This window comes from Hylobates moloch, unplaced genomic scaffold (assembly GCF_009828535.3).
Source record: "Hylobates moloch isolate HMO894 unplaced genomic scaffold, HMol_V3 SCAFFOLD_20, whole genome shotgun sequence".
In the NCBI taxonomy this organism is placed as follows: domain Eukaryota; kingdom Metazoa; phylum Chordata; class Mammalia; order Primates; family Hylobatidae; genus Hylobates; species Hylobates moloch.
Window position 1 is genome coordinate 45,165,441 of NW_026652295.1, and position 19,232 is coordinate 45,184,672.

Sequence of the window (19,232 nt, forward strand, 5' to 3'; positions counted from 1 at the left end):
TGGTCTGTCTCACATGGAAAGGCCCCAAGCCCAAACCAATCACAACATTTCTTTAATACATGAGTTTCTCTCTGGAGGAAGCAGAAGCTCAAATTTCAAAGATAACCTAATATTTTCATCTTGTACTGCAAATTAAAACTGCTAGGTCAAAATAATGATAAGGAGGTACCAGAATGAGGGTAAAGCATTTTTATATTTATTTCTCTCCAGATTCTCAACCAGTACCATGCCTACTATCTATGTTCATCACTTTTGGTGACTAATGGTCATCTCAGTTGATTGATTAATGATCTGGCTCACCGTAAATCTGACATGGTATTCAGCTTTTCTTTGAGCCCAAACCCTCAATCATTCCAGGAGGACTAGCAGATACTTTATTCTTTTAAGGTGTTGGGATGGTGATGGCAGAGTGGGCATGTAGGATGGGGAATGGGTAGAAATTAAGCATTTCATAATCTCTAGACAGTGTGGAATTCGGGATTTAGACGAGCAACATGAAAAATGTGGGAAATCCTCCCTGAATCTGAGTGTCTTACTTCTTTAATCATACATAGTGGGAATAAGTCATAGTGGCTTGAAATTTTGAAAATTTCTCATGCTTCCCCCACCATATCCTTGATACATCCTCATCTGTGTCCTTTCCTTCTGTGAACTGACCTGAGCCAATCTGGCCGTTCACAAATGTCAGGTTATTTCAGTAATATCTGGAGCCTCTGATAATTAGAAGTGGATGGGAACTCTAACCCCCTCTCTGATTATGTTAAAATAAATCAAGATTTAAACTAAATTCTGCTACACATTCATATTTGTTAACCATTGTTGCAGGAAGTCGGGTACCCTGAACGGAGGCACCAGCTGGAGCCGTGGCAGAAGAACATAAATTGTGAAGATTTCATGGACATTTATCAGTTCCCAAAATTAATACTTTTATAATTTCTTATGCCTGTCTTTACTGCAATCTCTGAACATAAATTGTGAAGATTTCATGGACATTTATCACTTCCCTAATAATACTCTTATAAGTTCTTATGTCTGTCTTTACTTTAATCTCTTAATCCCATTATATTCGTAAGCTGAGAATGTACGTCACCTCAGGGCCACTATTGTACAAATAGATTGTAAAACGTGTGTTTGAACAGTACGAAATCAGTGCACTTTGAAAAAGAACAGAATAACAGCAATTTTCAGGGAACAAGGGAAGATAACCAAAAGGTCTGACTGCATGCAGGGTCAGGCAGAATAGAGCCATATTTTTCTTCTTGCAGAGAGCATATAAGCGAATGTGCAAGTACGAGAGACATCGCTGAATTCTTTTCCCAGCAAGGAATACCTTGGGGAAGGAATGCATTCCTGAGGAGGTCTATAAATGGCCCCTCTGGGAGTGTCTGTCTTATGCGGTTGAGAAAAGGACTGAAATATTCCCTGGTCTCCTGTAGTACCCTCAGGCTTACTAGGATTGGGAAATTCCAGCCTGGTAAATTTTGGTTAGACTGGTTCTCTGCTCTCGAACCCTGTTTTCTGTTAAGATGTTTATCAAGACAGTATGTGCACAGTGGGAGATAGACCCTCATCAATAATTCTAATTTTGCATTTACCTTGTGATCTTTGAAGCATCTGACCTTTGTGACCTACTCCTTGTTCTCACACCCCCTCCCCTTTTAAAATCCCTAATAAAAACTTGCTGGTTTTGCAGCTCAGGGGACATAAAGGACCTACTGATATGTGACGTTACCCCCGGAGGCCCAGCTGTAAAATTCCTCTTTTTGTACTCTTTCTCTTTATTTCTCAGACCGGCCAGCACTTAGGGAAAATAGAAAGAACCTACGTTGAAATATTGGGGTCTGGTTCCCCCGATAAACCATCAAGCCCACAAATAGCTGTCCAACCTATTTCGTATGTGTAGGGAAGTCTCTGCTCTGTCCTTTTAAGTGCTCCACCACCAAGCCTCTTGGATTAAAGGTTCATTCTAGACACATGCAGTCAAATGATCTGAAGGCCAGAATCAGTCAACTTTCTACCCTAGGGTTTCTGAACCTCAGCCCTGGTGATATTTTGAGCTGGATATTCTTTTCTGTGAGGGCTGTTCTCTGCATTGTGATCTGTTTAGTGGCATCCCTGGCCTCTACTTACTGGATGCTCATAGCACACTTCCCCAGTAGTGGCAACCCCAAATCTCTAGGACATTGACAAATGTCCCCCCTGAGGGGCAAAATCATTACTTATTGGGAATCGCTGCTCTAGTTGGATCAGCCAATGAAACCTTGTATTAAGTGAGGGAAAACTAGGACCAAATAGAGTTCTAGTCTAAGGTTCTACCCCAAAAGTTAGTTCACTGGGCCTGCCAGAGTATTGTACCTATAGCTGTCTTGATAGTTGTATTTAACCTATTGTAAAAATTATTTTAAGCATCTTTATACTAATAACAAGCACTCTGGTGTAGCTTGCTATAGAAATATTTAAAGTTTTGCAACACATATTTCTTCTCCAGCAGAGACTTTTGATTAGGATCTTTCAAATACTAACTAACTGCTATTGGAGTGTGTATTCCTTTTCTGAATACTTTGCATGCTATTTAACCTCCCCCAGGGTGTGGATTATAGTCCCCCTGCAGTCTGTATACAGTGTAATACCTATATGGAGGCATTTACAAGCACATTACAGATGATCTCACATCTTCCCTTCTTGAGCTCCTCCTTTCTCATGAATTATATCATCTGTTTTACAGCTTGATGAAATTTTAGAGATTCTGAAGTCCACCTCTTGTATTTGGGTAAACTGAGGCATTTCTGGAGAGACTAAGTACCTTAGGCAGGTCACAGAGCCACTTAATAGCAGAATCTATTATTCTTGTTTGACTACCGAACACCTTAATAAGATTAGAGGTTTGGAAGGTGCTATAAAATATAGGCTAATCTATATCAAATACTATGTAAAGGTCTTTTTTACTTGGTTTTCCTTATTAGGGATATCAGTTTTATGGATGATTAATCACCTACTCAAATTTCTACGTGTTTATAAATATGGCTAAAACATCTTTCTTATGCCAGTTTTAATATAAATATGTTTTTCAAAAGTCTCTAAGCAAAGAAAACTTTGAAAAGATTTATAGTTATCCTGTAGCTGTGAGTGTCATTTAGCAAACTCTTGAAAACTCTAATGAATGGGGGATGGGAGATAATGGAGTCAGGTGCCAGTGACCTCTAATGAGTACTGATGTGAAAAAATATGATAGGAAAGATTTGATATGGGTAGGGCAGCCCAACAGGATGTCTGTGTGTGTGTGTGTGTGTGTAAGAGTTGCAGCTAACAGTGATATCAGAGTAAAGACAAGACCCATCTCTCTTTGCCTTCCACAATTTTACCAAGGACTAGTCCTGGAATCCCAGAATGGATTGAGACATGGGCCTCATCTGGGTCACAGCATCCCTTAGGGCCTAGACAAATTTAGGACAAATTGACTCATGTGTGGCTCACCAGCTCAATGAAAATCATTAAAAACATTTAAAGATCCTATCTGGTCAAGAGAACAAAAGGAGAATAGAAAAATGGGGTCATAAGAAAGGTATGAGAAGAGAGCAGGAGGCAGAGGAGATGTTCAGATACCAGCCTCCAACAAAGATGGCCACCAACATCCATTCTTCTTTTCTCAGTAATGGAGTCCCCAAACTCCAACTGGTCAAATGGCTACTCAGAGTCTAGTTTACATTCTCCTGCTTCCTTTTCAGGTAAATGGGTGATATGGTTTGTCTCTGTGTCCCCACCCAAATCTCATCTTGAATTGTAATCCTCATGTGTGGAGGGAGGAAACTGGTGAGAGGTTATTGGATCATGGGGGTGGTTTCCCCCATGCTGTTCTTGTGATAGTAAGTGAGTTCTCATGAGAGCTGATGGTTTTAAAGTGTGGCACACCTCCTTGCTCTCTCACTTTCAAGTCTTGCTACCATGTAAGATGTGCCTTGCTTCCCCTTTGCCTTCCACTATGATTGTAAGTTTCCTGAGGCTTCCCTAACCTTGCAGAACTACTAGTCAATTAAACCTCTTTCCTTTATAAATTACCCAGTCTCAGGTAGTTCTTTATAGCAGTGTGAAAACAGACTGATACAGTGGGGTAGTATGATCAAATTCAGGCCAATGGAATGGACGCAGGAATGTTGCATGTGAGCTTCTGGGAACCTTTCCTAAAGGAGTCTTGGTGCACACCTACAGTCCCTTCCTCTATCCTAATGACTTGATAAGGGGATGTAATGGCCAGAGTGAGAGCTGCCAAAGGGGGCCACGTGGTGACCTTGGGAAAAGCAAATTAAAAAATAGAAAGTATCTGGATTTCTGAGAACTGCACTGAGCCAGGCTGCCACACCAGTCTTGGGCTGCTTACCTGTGTTAGAGAAATAAACTTCTACTTTAAGTCACTGTTATTTTGAATGTCTGGTACTCACAGAAAACGTGATCCTCATGGATATAATTATTTCTATGGGGCCAGCATATGGCTCAGACTAAGTCAATCATGATACCCAGTACTGCCACATATACATGAACATTTGGAGAAGAAAAGGGTTGATCTTCTTTTTAAATCTCAATCTATTGGTCTGTGGACCTCATAAATTTCTCTCCTTGAAGATCTACCTTGGAATGAAATAAATACACTAAGACAGGCAACAACACAAAAGGAAGAGCCAGAACTCTGAGAATACTGTTTGGGCACCTGAATCTAGCTGTACCTGAGGGTGTACCAATCTAGTATCTTTCCCAGTTATATGGTAAGTGCCCACTTTTGCTTAAACTAGTTTGAATGTTGTTCTGTTACCTGTAACTGAGAAAGCCTTAATTAATACCACTGCTATAGTGCATAATTGGCTCATCTGTAAAGAAAAGAAATAATGAAATTAGTTTGAAGACTAAATAAAATTATGTAATAAGTAAGATTACCAAAACTGAATTGAAATGCAGACGTGGGGAAGTTAACCAGGCTCACACACTTGTTATGTAAATTATTCACCCATTCTGGCTTCGTAATGAGCATGATTTAAATTCAAACCTTGATAAAGTTATGATTTAGGATGTCATGTACCTTTGACGTTACTCTCAAAAGCTCTTAACCATGAATTAAATGTGACAATGTGAAAGGCATATGTAGTTTGATTCTGAATAGAACTGCTGTCTAAATCTGAGTTCTATCAAGATCTGTCAAGAATTCTGAGTGCCGGATATTATTTAGACACATAAGAAGAAAATATGACTTCTCAGAAATGAAGTGTGATTCTGAGGCTGTGTTTAAATATATCAAGCAGAGAACTGAAACATTTGCCCTAATAAATTTGGCTAAGTCGTGATGCGTGATGTATATATGTGTGTGTGATGCATATCTACTATAATTTTTATGCACACACAGCATGATGCAAAATAATAAAGGCTAACTTTATTCAGCAATAATTGCATGCCAGATATGATTTTGTAGGCTTTATAGGAATTTTATAACAACCCATGGAGACTGTACCATTATTGTCTCCTTTCACATAGTATAAATTGAGGCAGAAAGATTTATTTTACCAAAAGTCAAACTAAGAAGTGGTGGACCTACCATTGATAAGCACACAGTTTGGCTCTAAACCAGTGCTCTTAACCACCAAACCACATTTGCCAAACTGGCTGTCAATCAATGCTGAAGAACATCCCAATACACCTGTCCATGCAAAATGAAGCAAAGAGTGCAAAGCATTCAAGTAGCAAATCAGCTGCTGTTTCAGTCTGCATATCATAAGGAAAATCATGACTTAGCTAAATGTATTAGGACAAATGTCCCAATTCTCCACTTGATATGTTTAAACATAACCTCAGAATCACTCTTCATTTCTGGGAAGCCATATTTTCTTCCTACATGTCTAAATGCCATCCAACACTCTGAGAATTCTTGATAGATCCGAGACGAAAATAAAAACAACAACACTGGTGATTGATACCTTACAAGAAGCTCACTTGAATGAAGACTCAAGCTGGGGGGTTGAGATAGCTAAGCTGAGATCTACTTTCAATAAAGCAGCACAGCAGGAATTCTTTGATGTTTCATCAGAGACTTAAAAAGGAAGTAGGCGCACTCTGAAGTTTGCCCAGAACATTGGTCATTATGTCCTGGGCTGCCCCAAGGTAGAATTATAAAGTGAGATGAAGCTTGGAGAAGCCTTAACTCCTCCACCCTCTCTGTCACCGTTGTTCTCCCTCCCATTTCGTGCATTTGAAACTCTTCCTGCTATGGAAGCCTGCTTTTAAGCAAGTAACTGGTGTCAGGTTGCATAGAGAAGCAATATAAAGAGGCGGATACATGCCCATGTTCTAGGTCAGACACTGTATTTAGGTCCTGGTTCTTTCCACTGGTCCTCAGCTGTGTGACTGTGGGCAAGTTATTTACCTCTCTGTGCTTAGTTTCATCCTCTAAAAATGCAAAGAAAAAGAATATATAGTTACTTTTGGTTTGCTATAGAGTTTAAATGAAATTATACACATAAAAATCTTAGAACAGCAACAGGTACACAGCAAGGGCTCAAAAAATGTTGCTTAACATAGTTATATAGTTACCAGCCATTTTCATTCGAGGGTAGATTTAAGTCACCGTGTTTCTCATCCAGAGGTATATTTGCATACCTTTCCTCTCCTTGAGATTAACCTGAGATTAACCTTCTTAACCTTATCTGTCCTTGAGATTTCTGTTTTTGTAAAAGGAATGTCCAACATGAGGGAGAAGGTGTGAGAGCTATTCCGAGGGGATAGGAGCAACAGGCCAAGGTGCGTGACATCCCCCAAAACTGGGAAGCTGCCTGCCTCATTACTTAATGCCAGTTCAGCTTGCCCCTCTCCTCCAAGGACAAACCCTGCTGGCAGTTGGCCCTATTGACTTTTCCTGGGTGTTCTCGGATCACACGTTAGCAATGTGTGTTCAGAGGCTAGGGTGGGAACTTGTCATCCAGCCTCAGCTGCTGGCTGGACTGTCAGATTGCCCTGGGATAGCTGCAGATTCATCTGCAGATTCATCATGGATTGAAAATGAAAATCCAGGCCAGCAGTGGCTTTCAATGGATGAATTAGGAAAGGGAATAGGGCCACCTATGTTAATCCTTTTGCAGCTGCCTTGATGGAAAAAGTATTAGGTTCCCATGAAACATGGAAGGCATCCATTTTTCTTCCTCAAACGACCTTCCAGCAGCCTACCTGGAATGGGTGAACCAGATCATTTCTGGGGCTTTCAGCTTTGCTCTTAGTGCCGTAAATGAGATTCCGTCAGTGAGGGGGGACAGAGAAAGGAAGGAGCTATCCCAGCGAGTATGCCTCAGAAATGTATGCCTGCGTGCGGATGTGCTATGCACACTTGTAAACCGAACAGTCTCTGAGACAGGTCTCAATCAACTTGGAAGTTTATTTTGCCAAGGTTAAGAACAAGACTGGAAGAAAGGAACACAGAATCACAGAGACAGTCTGTGGTCTGTGTCTTTCTGCAAAGATATTTTGAGGGCTTCAGTATTTAAAGGGAAAAAGTGGAGGCGAAAGAGGGAGGGTATGGTCACATTGCATAATCCATGCATTGCAGGAGAAAAGGAGCAGGTAGGGGAATAGTCAGTCATGTATTCATCTCAGTAAATCGGCACTTTACATAAAAGGTGAACCTAGTGTAGCTATCTGTGGAGATATCTGGCCTTTCATCTGTTAGCTATTTGCTGAGCAACAGATGGAAAAGGCTGTTTCTTGCATGACTCAGCTTCCATCTTAATTTTTTCCTTTTTGCATAGTGAATTGGGGGCCCGAAATTTCCTTTGCCTTTCACACACTGAAACTACGTGACTGGGATTTCCCTCTCTCCACAGTCCTACGTGGCTTTCTGACTACCCTTTCCCCTGCAAGGATCATAATATGTAACTGTTAGGAGGCGGGATTGAAAGAGATTTTTTTCATTCCTGGTTTCTGTTATCCACTATGCCTTGACCTTCGCTCTGTCCATATGATCAAATTACTTCCTGAACGTAGCCCACTGGGCGCGTCATCCGCGGGACTAACTCTGCCTCCCACGCGCTTCCTGAGGCCGGACGGCAGCGGGGACGCCTCCTCTCACTCCCACCAGGGGGCGCGCGAGCCTCGGGAGACGCCAGCGGTGGTTGCGGAGCTTCCGTACAGCTGTCACTCCAACCCAGCTGGAGATTCCTGTCGGGAATGCTTGGGATAGGACAGCTGTGAGGGAGCCCCTGGGGCGTGGGAAAACCCTCACAGTTCCAGAAAAAACAAAAAAACAGAAAACGGGTGCACAGTTTTTCTCAGTTAATCAAAGCTAAATTCCTCTTCCCACAACTGCTGGGGTGCTGGCTGGCTGGCAGGATGGAAGACCCAGGATGGCACCAATCAAAATCCGAAAAAGGCAGGGCCCAAAGTCATTCCTGGGTTTTGTTGTTTAATGTCATCGGAAGTGGGCCGTGACAGCAATCTGCCCACCACTTGCCCAATCAGGTCCTCTTGCCCTTCATGTTGAGAATAAAGCCATTTTTTTTTCCCTAGGCTTCTGGGTTTGTTCTGTTTGGGCTTCAGTAGTCACCGGCATCCTTCACTTGGCTCTGCATGAGAGAATAAAAACCCTGCAGTGGGAACAGGCTCATGTATCTCCTAACCATGCCCCATGTGTGCAGAGGGACCTGTCATGGACACTGGTGGCCTTTCAACTTCCTTTCAAAGTTTACAGGTAAAAGAGGAAACATGAGTGTGTATAAAATCATTTAAGAATGGACAGGACGGCTGTGTCAGAATCGTAGGACACCACGACCAAGGCCCCCACGCCCACCCCAACACATAGAGATGGTATTTGGAGATAAGAATTGGTGTCTGGCACAGAGCGGGCTTCGGGAGTTGGCCCATCTCCCCTCTTTTCTTCTTCTGTGCATCCCATATTCACTAACAGTGGGAAACTTGGTTTCTGTCTAGAATGTGCTAGAGGATAAATAGAGCCCTCACATCCTTTATATTCATCTATAGGACATGAGGGCTGTATTTTCAGCTGTCAATGAAAATTTCAAGCCATCCTCACACAAATGTTGGAACAGGCATCTGTTTGTTTGCCAGACATTTGGTTCTGAAAACTTTACTTCAAAGACCCTTGTTTAAACCTTCTATAACGTGCTGGATCTTTGCACACGGCTTGGGAGCGTGGATGAAGTGAGGGAAGCCATCAGCCCTGATAGCCAGTTGAGTTCAGCGGCGAGCTGCCGGCCTCCCCCATGCCTGGAAGATGGAAAGGATCGTTCGCTGTTTGGAGAATGGAGCTGCATTCTGGGTGACGTGCAGAAGCCTGAACAGCAGGAGCACCACATTGCAAGAAGGCAGACAGTTACTACAAAGACAGCCCATGAGATCTCGTTAGATATTTCATTGTTATAGAATGGAAAGGAAGCATAGCTGTGTGCTGGCATACATGATGTGATTTTAAACCCCAAGTCATAATTTTAGAAACCAACAGAACCTAATATTAAAGCTAAACCACTGTCCTCTTGAAATGAGACAGTATTCCCATTGCCCTTTTAAAAACACAATCAAAAGGTATGTTCCCTGTAAGTTCCACCTTCATTTTGGACACTTGAAGAATCAGACTTTTACTGGCCTGGGTCACTGGGTTTTCTCTTTGGGATGAGGAGGACTTATTTGACTTCACCATCACATGGCACAAAATAAATGCATTCCGCCTACCTGGCATTTCTAGGACCACTTATTTCTTTTTGTCTTCAAATGATTGTGACTTCCTGCTCCATTCACCTCAATAACTCACTCACACCTCCTTTCTATATTTGCTAATTGCTGTAATCTTTCTCATCTCCATGTAACTTTTTTTTTTTTCCAAAGCATTCCAATATGGGTCTCTTTGAAATTCTCTGTACAAACCACAAAAGGCTGTGACTTCCCACAGTCTTTCTTAATTTCTGGCCTTAGCAACCTACATCCTGAAAACCCCACAGACATTTATTTAACCATTTCCCCATGCAAACAATAAGAAATGGGGGAGGAGGATGGCAGACAATCTGGCTTACTCAAGAGATGATGTGTTAGTCTGGACTTAGAATATTCCCAGAGAATATTCCTGTAATCTGTATTAACTGCTCATTTGTGAATGTTCTAACCTCACGGACTCTGACGCATTAGGACAAAGCCCTCTGCAAGAAACTGACTTAATGGAAAGCTCCTAACGCAAGAAAGGTTAGGCCCAGGGAATGGTCTTTATACACTGAGAGATGTCGGGAACACAGGGAAGCACTGGGCACCTTACGAACAAAGTAGATCGCACAACTTAATGTGCCTTCATTCTCAGAAATCTGCTACTAATAGCCTTGTAATCATTGCTGATTGAGAGATGGCAACCTCAGGGCCGAGTGAGGCTCCTGCATTCATAAAATTCTCAGCTTCATAACTGCTCTTCTACAATTTTGAATTCTACTGTTCATTTTAGGATTTTCTTGGGAAAGGGTAGTGGCTGCGGTAATGTGTATTGCAGTGGGCAGAAAACCAGCAAGTGTTTCTCCAATTATTTGCTTTCATAGCTTTTCTGGAATTTGGACCCAGTGTTGTGGCTTGAAAGGGTGAAGCACATGCGTGCATGTATGTGCACATGTGCGCATGTGTGCATGTATTTGTGTGTGTTGGGGACAAGGGAACATGCCCCAGTTAACGAATGGAGCAGTGGGCCAGATCCACATCCTGTGTAACTCCCACAGGCTCCTGCTATAATGAAAGTTCCCTTCACAGGGTTGAACACAGTGATTCCCCAAGGGATCCTGGCTGAAGTGGGTGGAAGTTCAGCGTTTCTTGTCCCACTGAATTTTCGAACATGACAACCACATCATGCTCCTGATACTGTGTGCTTTCCTTGATTGATCATGTCAAGATAGTCCTGCTAACATTGTGCTCCAAGCCTGGCTCAATTCTTCTTGATATAACTCCAGGAACCAAATCAGTCAAAGGCTTTCTTTCTCTAATTCTAATTCAAGGGATTTCCCCCAACCCAACCTGTCTCCATCTTCTTAGTACCAAGCTCTGCCCAAAGTTGATCATTCCTGAAGAACATGGCATGCACTTATAGCATAGCAATGATTTCCTTTAGGGACTTTCAGTAATGCACCATTCATTTGGGACAGGGATGTGATAATTCTCAGACAAATGTGGGAGTAGATGTCTACGTCATTTGTGAATATGTAGAAATAAAGAGTTCATTTACATTAACTGTCCCACCTCTGTCCCGTACCTCTCCTTCCCCATGAAGAAAAGAGAGGCAGAAGTAGAATTTAAACTTAAAAATAAAAAGAAGATATTTTAAAGGATTAAAATATTAAAAGAAAACCCCTTGGAATCACAATAAAGAAATGGCTGTTGAATCTCAGCGTCTTTTGCCCCATCTTCCTAAAGGCTGGGCCCATTTATGTTGCCACACAGTTCACATATCCTGAGTAGCTTCACATCTCTATTTTTGTCTCATTCTCCTTTTGGGATCGGACTTTTATTTGCAATGTAGGGTTGCTGTATCAATAGCACATGGTTAACTCTAATATGGATGCAATTTTCATAAATATTTATATTTTTTAATGAAATACACACCAAAAAAAAAGCACACATGCAGATAATTCACAAACAATCAAATCCTTGGGAAAGGCCCTGCCATTTGTTCAACAAGATCAAGTATCATTAGGAGCACACAACAACCTAATGTAAAATTTCTTTCCAGGAGCTTTCCAAACACAACTTAGACCATGCAAAACTCTTAATGTGTATTGGTCTGGGAACTTAAAGATGGAAACAGAGAATACATAGGGAGCTATGCAACACACCAAGGGCCATTATCCACAATAACAATAACAGTGACAACAGCAATAATAATATACAATGCTATAAGATTATCAAAATCTATTCTATAATGCACAGAGAAGTACCTGCTTGAAGCCATTAAATATATGACAGGGTCTGTCTTGAGTGCAATATATCAAATTTGGCAATTGAAGGGTATATAAAATGTATATTTTTTGCTTTCAAAATGTGGAACAAACTAAAATATAAGGCTTTTCTGATAAACTAAAAATTTAATCAGCACTTGGATCTAATGACATATCTTTATAATACTTCCTCTGCAGATACATTCACTTAGTTCAAAGCTTAACATACAAAGTTAGCCTCAGGAGAATCATATTTCCTTCCATTCATTTCTTATAAATATTGTTATCCACTTGAAGTCGTTCTGATGAAGGAATTTCCTCCCTATTTTTTCAGCCTTTTTTTCCCTCCTCTTAGCTAAGAAGACATCAGGAAGATACTGCCCAAAGGATTAGTTCCCCTGACTTACTTTCAGTTTCCATTTTTGAGCCATTAAAAAAAAATTCTCAATGTTGCACTATCTGAGTGATTATACTAGATCATTAACATGGAAATCTTACAACGTGGCCCTTAATGTTGTTTGTCTTTATTTGTTCCTATTTTCATCTTTCTCTTTTTCTTCTTTTTCCCTTTCTCCCTGTTTCCCTCCCTTCTTTCCTTCCTTTCTTCCTTCCTTCCTTCTTAGAATTCGCTGAAGTATTTCCTAGGTAGCCTTTTACTTACTACTTTAATCAAAGCTTATCTTTGTGCCCAATGTGTAAAAAGTGAAAATGTCTCTTCGAAGTTCTATATTACAATATAGACAGAGAAGTTGGGCCTTGGGGGCTTGAGTTTCACTTAAATACTATACACATGTGGTATCACACAAGGGGGAGGGGGAGGGAACAAACATAAACATAACAATTATTTTTAGTCTGTCTTTACAAAAGAAAGCCTCTTCTCTATGAAAAAGTCTTTTTGGCATCTGCTCCCAGAAACCTGCCCCGAGAACACGTTCCCCATTGCTTTGCAAGGATCTCTTTTTAAAAGCACAACCACTGTCCCCGGGAGGTCACGTAGGTTGGATTATCCTGTTCTTAGTTGAGCAACGAAGAAGCACTGGATGAGTTTTCCAGGGATGAGCTGGTTGCTTCTGGGGTGGAAACATTATACGTTCCTGAAAAACAGAGCAGCAACTCAGCCTTGAAGACAAGCCATCATGAACTTTGGGGTGTGAACATCTCCTAAGGGACCCAGGGGAGCAGTGGTCCAGGTGCCAGGTAAGCTCGGCCATGCCTGGAAACCAACCCATACCTGCCCTCCTCCCAAGACCCAGAAATGCCAGAGAACTAACAGAGCTGTCGTTCTCATGCATGCATGGCAGCCAACAAGCAGTCACTATCTCACATCATACTAGCAGCCAGGTTTCTACAGAGGACAGGAAGATCTCAAGGTGGGAAGCCCTCCACATGCCATCACATGCATGGTCTGGGAACATCTGCATGAGGGAATCTCCCTGGTCCTCTTGGGTTGTGGTGACTTGGGGAAGCTCTTGGGAGGGACTTAGAGGCTCTACTGAAGGTGGAGGTTTGTAAAGAGAGTAAAGGGAAAGGAAAGAGAAAATTATAGGGGGAGAAAAGGCAGGACCAGAAAAGAAGCAGGAGTCAGGAATGTCAACAGAACTGCTGAGAATCAGCGCAGCAAGGAAGGCAGCCTCGGAGCAACTGCAAAGGCTTGTGTCTGCGGGGAGGTGGGGACTGTGCACAGGGAGTGGGTGGAGAGTGTGTGTCGGGCAAGAAAAAGGTTGGAGTGCCCACCCTACCATCAGATTGCTGAACTGCCACCGCTAACAAGGTTTCCGTCATGGCCTGGGGGGATCTTAGGGGCTGCTGACAACATAAACCAAAGTTACGGTGCTTATGGGGCCCCCAAACATGCCCAGTTGGGACTTTCATAATCAGAAGCGAAGGTTCATCAGTTTCATAAGTAATTCATCAGATTGAAGCAGAAAAAAACCTAAGTCCTCTGGAATTTTAACAGTTATAGGCATTCACAAAATTTGCTTGTATATGAAAAGCCTTCATCTGGAATATTGATGCATTTCTCAACTCTGCATTTATGAGATCTGTTCAGTTTCGAAAAGCTAGAAGAAATCCTGGGGCTTATTTTCCTGTGGGGGAGGGATGGTGGCATGGGACAGGGGTTTCAATTTGCTAGAATAGCTGAGGTCTGTTGCCCAAAGTTATTAATTCCATTCATTTCATATCTCCGAGGTAGAAATTTAACTGTGAATTTTTTTTCAGTGAGATACTGTGGCCTTTGCCAATTTAATCGATAATAGCAGGGTTGACTTAAGCATCAGCAGCACCACCACCACTACCACTATCGGCATCGTCACTAATGCTGAGTAATTACTATAATCCATGTGCCATACTAAGCACTTTATGTATATTTGCTTATTTAATCCTTACAACTCTATGAAGTCATAATTATTACCCTATTTTATAAATGAGGAAGCGAGCTCAGAGAGGTAATATTTCTAACAGAATAGCTAACTTGGGTGATCTCTTATGTAATGCATGCACAGTTCTATACACTTCAATGTGTAACACAAACACACTTTATAAAAAGAACAAAAAAGGGAAACAAACCTACATAGTGAGATCCTGTAGTCAGATTTTCTAAATGTATTCTTTGCTGCCCCATAACCCTGAAACACGACCTATCTACTCTTATTTAACACAATTTGAGAGGAACTCTGTGTTTGACAAGGCCAGCAATTTACAGTTCTCATTTTGATGGATGACATTTTGACAGATAGCTCTTCAAATCATTGTCTAGATTCTCCAAATCTTATTCTTTATGAGTTATTATAAGTTGCTTAGCAAAGGCAGCTGCCCTCTGTACCCACTTTTTGGTGATTTGTGAAAATGTAAGTTTCTCTATTTAACCTCTACCTCAAAAGAGGACATTTCAGGTAAATGCCATGAGCGGGGTGAAAGAGTAGGGGTGTTGAGGCTCCCCGTTTGAGCAAATGTGCTCTGGACAAGCAGGGAGAAACTAGAGGCCACTACTCACCTGTTTTACCAAACAAATTGTTAAATCTCCTTGATATTGGAGAACTCATAGAAAACACAGGTGTGGATGAACCCAGGGATGTTGACTAGAAGAGAGAAAAAAAAGGGACAATCACAAAGCAAATTTGTGGGACCAAAGCTGTTTCCATCTCTAGGAGGATTGATTTTCCACCCTCTAGTGGTCACTGCCGGCATCTCTAGTCCCACTCCCAGAGGTCACCTTAAAATACTGGAATCTTATCATCTGTATTAGAAAAATAACTGTCAAATACAAGTTTTATTGTTTGTTAGGCTTCTAGTATTTTCTGACGTGTGAAACGCAGTCAGATATATCCAAGGGCGATAGTTATGTTCCAAAATGAACTATAGAAAATTCTATCCATTATTATTCTTCAACTTGTTTTCTCTAATGCCTTGAATCACCCCAGAAGATTGCTTCTCATTGAATGCTTGATTTCAACCTCAAGTTTATATCATATATTATTTTAAACCCTATTTAAATATGTGGAGTAGCATCTCAGTGACAGCTCTATGGCTCTATTTAATAGGCAGAATGACTTGAGAAGCAAAAACAATGGAATGATCTATGCCAAATATAGCTGTTGAGGGAGACAGGTTTGAGGATGCAATATATTTAGCCTAATTGATCAAAATCCCAAAGAAAAAATTTAGTACCTGTACTTCAGAATGCTAGTGGAATACATGAGGTTATAAAATGAAAAGTCTCTGCAGAGAAAAGGTTTACCTTTGAGTGCTGTGAAGACCATCTCGACAATGAAAACTTATTCAGCAAAGCTTCCTGTACCTGCATGTTAAAAAGAAGCTATCATAACTTCAACATGCCACAAGCACTTCAGGCTTTTCTAGAAATATGAAACTGTCATTGCTCTTACCTTCAGATCCCAGAGGCATCCAAAGAGTAAAATGAATAATCCCTGAGGAAAAAAAGATTAAAAAGAAGTGCATTTTAATTATAGTCTATTGTCCAGCAAAAGAGAAAGTACTGTTAACTTGGTGTTAAATTTGTACTACTTCTTTTTCCATCTGAGTTTATGGAATGAGTCCAGTACATGATACTGTTCAAAGAGAGGCATTTGGTCCACACCAAGGGACTCTAAATGTTATGCTCTTAGGAGGATATTTTCTATTTTCCCATTTTCTTTTAGTTGAGAACTGGAGGTCCTGTTGGTTATGCTATTAATACACCTCTTGTGTCTACAATATTCCTTACATGGCTGTGATAAGAATCTGGGCTATGGGGTGAGATAACTAGCTCCTTCCAAATGAGGCATATCATGAAGCTCATTACATATGAACTTCATAGCTTGGAGACACAGGCCCAGTAGCAGAAATCAAGGTTCATATGTTCTTGGCGCAAGCATTCTGAAGGCAGTACCTCGAGTGTGCCTCCAGCCTCTGCCTCTTCACAGGCTCACAGTGGCCTCAATCCTTGGGCAGATTTGTTCTATCCTTTCCACCTCTCCATTGGGTGAAACAGAATTAATCACTTCCTTCCTTGTGCTTTAAAGGCTTGCTATCTATACCTCTGTTATAGTTCTTCTAACAAACTGGCCTGCGCTGTAATTAGTTATGTGCTGCAGGAGAGCAAAAAGATGTTTTTTCATTGTAGTATAATCAAGCAGATTGTCTGGCATTCACGGGACATTCATTCTCTGATTTTTGATGTTTCCAGAGAAGCTGCTATGTGGTACATAGGATTTATTTCATTCAAATGATTATCGAGAACCTACTCTGTGCCAAGGTCTCTATCAGGTGTAGAGGTATAGTGATGAACAAGAAAGGGGCAATCCCTGTCCTCGCAAAGACAGGATTTTCATTTAGGACATAATAGACTGCATCAAGATAATCTTAGACAAATGGGGATTTTCCTTTTACTAGTGTAATCAGGGTATTTAGCAGAGACTGGCAAATGACACTAAATTATAATGTAGGTGATAAAAAGCATGAGGTTCCATAGGATCAGAAAAATATGTCCTTTCCATCTCATTGAGTTCTCATTATTACTGCTCTTTAGAGCTGAGGGTTCCTCTGAGCTGAAATCCTTCCCCATTCCTACTCTTGTTTGTGTTTCTACCATTAATTTGTCCTACAGGAATAAAATCTTCCTGAAAGCTCCACACTGTGAAACTCACCTGGAAGACATTGAGGATGGCAAATATGATATGGAACACAAGGTTGGTCCCTGGGAACACAGTGGTGAGACCAAAACCCCAAGTGAGGCCCAAGAGTGGCGTGAGGACCCCAATGCTCTTGCTGATCTGAAACAGGCTGCTCTTCTCCTGCTTGCATGGCTTGTCTCCAATGGAAGGCCTCAGGATCTTGGTGATGACCACAATAGTGATGGTTATGTTCACCACCACAATGATCAGTGCTGGGATGGCGAAAGCCAGCAGGGCCTTGGTGTCCTCCCAGTTGAGCCAACAGACATTCTTCCTCGTATAGACTTCCCGGGGCTGGGTGGCTCCCAGCGTGATGACCGAGATGGCAAGTGGGCAGCCATAGCCAAGACAGAAGGCAATGGCTTTCTGAGTGGACCTGCTTGTTTCGTGCAGAATGAAAACCAGGCGATAGAACAGCATGAGGCCCAGTGTCAGCATCCAGAAGAAGACGCTGAGGTAGAAGAAGTGGATGAAGAAGGTGGCAGCCACACAGGCTGTCTTGCAGAGTATGTAGCGATTGTCCTGGATGGCAGCGACCACAATGAACCACGTGTTGGCGACCAGAAGGGAGGCAGCGATATTCACTATGCAGGTGTGGCGCATATAGGAAGTCCGGTTCTTGGTCACCGATTTCCAAACCACAGCTTCCACAACTAGACAGGCCGCCAAGCTCAAGATGGAAAAGCCCACCCCAACATAAGAAATAATATCCAAAAGTATTCCCAGGAGAGAACTAGGATCTGGGGAGTCAGGGGACATGAGGATGGAGAACGATGTTAGGTGGTCACAGATACAGGTGACATTGTCCCCATCACCTTCTTCAACATAGCACCCACTGCTGTCCCACCCCCCTGTGTTGTTGGCAAGCCCGAAGTTCCAGAAGACACACTTTGTTTCACCGCCTGAAGGGCTGTTGTTCTTAAAAGTCATTGAAATCCTGAATGGCATAGTCATATTGTGGCTGACAGTGGTTGTCATTACTAAGCTTTCTGCAAAGTTATTTTCCTGGATATCCTGGGCAAGGATGGCTTGGAGAGTTGGGAAAGCCATGGTGACAATAGACGAATCCGACTGCAAATTTTCTAGATAGCTCTTGTCAATGACCACATTGCCCCAGAGGTCAAAGTATGGGAAAACAAACCTCTGTTGATAGGTTTTTGGGTGGCTGGCCTTGATTACCATGCTGCTCATCTGCACATTAGTTTGGGAGAAGGACAAAGGAGGGCTATCTCCTGACTGTAATGCTTGGGAAAATCTTTCCACTGAATGTAGTAGCTGTGAACTCTGATTGGTCCATTGCTGTTGTAAAACCTTCCAGGTGTTCAAGACGGGCTTGCCAAGGATGACATTAACCGTAGAGAGCACGTGCTGAAAGTGAAATGGTGTGGGGTCAAACTAACCAAATTCTTTCAATCATAGAAAAGAAAAAAACAACATCTTCCTAGAAACTGATTGCATAAAGGTAAGAGGAAAAGAGAAAACAAAAATGAGACATCACAGGCAGTGGGGATGTATGACCTTCTTATGGCAGAGTTTAGCAGAGGATGGGTCCCCAAGACTGAAAGATGCCAGTAAGCATTTAGCAATGGTGACAGTGAGAGTCACACCCACTACACACCCTACTCTCTAAGGTCAATTCAGCAGGCTGGCAGGGATATTTACTATTTTATTTTATCTTAAATCTGAAGCCTGTATTTGTAGTAGAGATAGGGTTTCACCATATTGGCCAGGCTGGTCATGAACTCCTGACCTCAGGTGATCCATCCGCCTCGGCCTCCCAAAGTGCCTGTAATCCCAGCTACCTGGGGGGCTGAAGCAGGAGAATCGCTTGAACCTGGGAGCTGGAGATACATTTTTCCTGCTGCTCACTGCTCTCCCTGCTGCAGTCCCCTTTCTCCTGAGCACATGTCTGGTTACAGCTCTGGCCTTCCAAGACTATAGCTCCTGCTGACTGGTCCCGCCTCTAAGGCTTCAGCTCTCACTGGGCTCTGCACTATTTCCTCTTTTTCCTAGGGGGTGATAATGGCTTCTAAATGTTGCTGGTCTCTGAGTGCCTCACCACCCCTGGTTTATTTGTTTGTTTGTTAACCCTGTCTTTACCTCTGTAGGTATCCCTTCA

General features: G+C 42.0%; 1 protein-coding gene across 3 annotated transcripts in view; it reads right to left on the reverse strand.

The window, feature by feature from the left end:
- Positions 1 to 11,493: 11,493 nt before the first annotated feature.
- ADGRF5 (adhesion G protein-coupled receptor F5) overlaps positions 11,494 to 19,232 on the reverse strand; it is a 102,036-nt gene continuing 94,297 nt past the window's right edge. For 2 of the 3 annotated variants that reach the window (XM_032140815.2, XM_032140814.2), the window contains exons 17-21: positions 17,087 to 18,481; positions 15,827 to 15,868; positions 15,679 to 15,738; positions 14,935 to 15,019; positions 11,494 to 13,033 (exon numbers count right to left, since the gene is read on the reverse strand). In XM_032140815.2, the coding sequence (XP_031996706.1) occupies positions 12,954 to 13,033; positions 14,935 to 15,019; positions 15,679 to 15,738; positions 15,827 to 15,868; positions 17,087 to 18,481 (1,662 nt within the window). In that variant the 3' untranslated portion in view covers positions 11,494 to 12,953. The remainder of the gene's footprint in view (positions 13,034 to 14,934; positions 15,020 to 15,678; positions 15,739 to 15,826; positions 15,869 to 17,086; positions 18,482 to 19,232) is intronic. The other variant, XM_058432576.1, reaches the window with a different exon arrangement.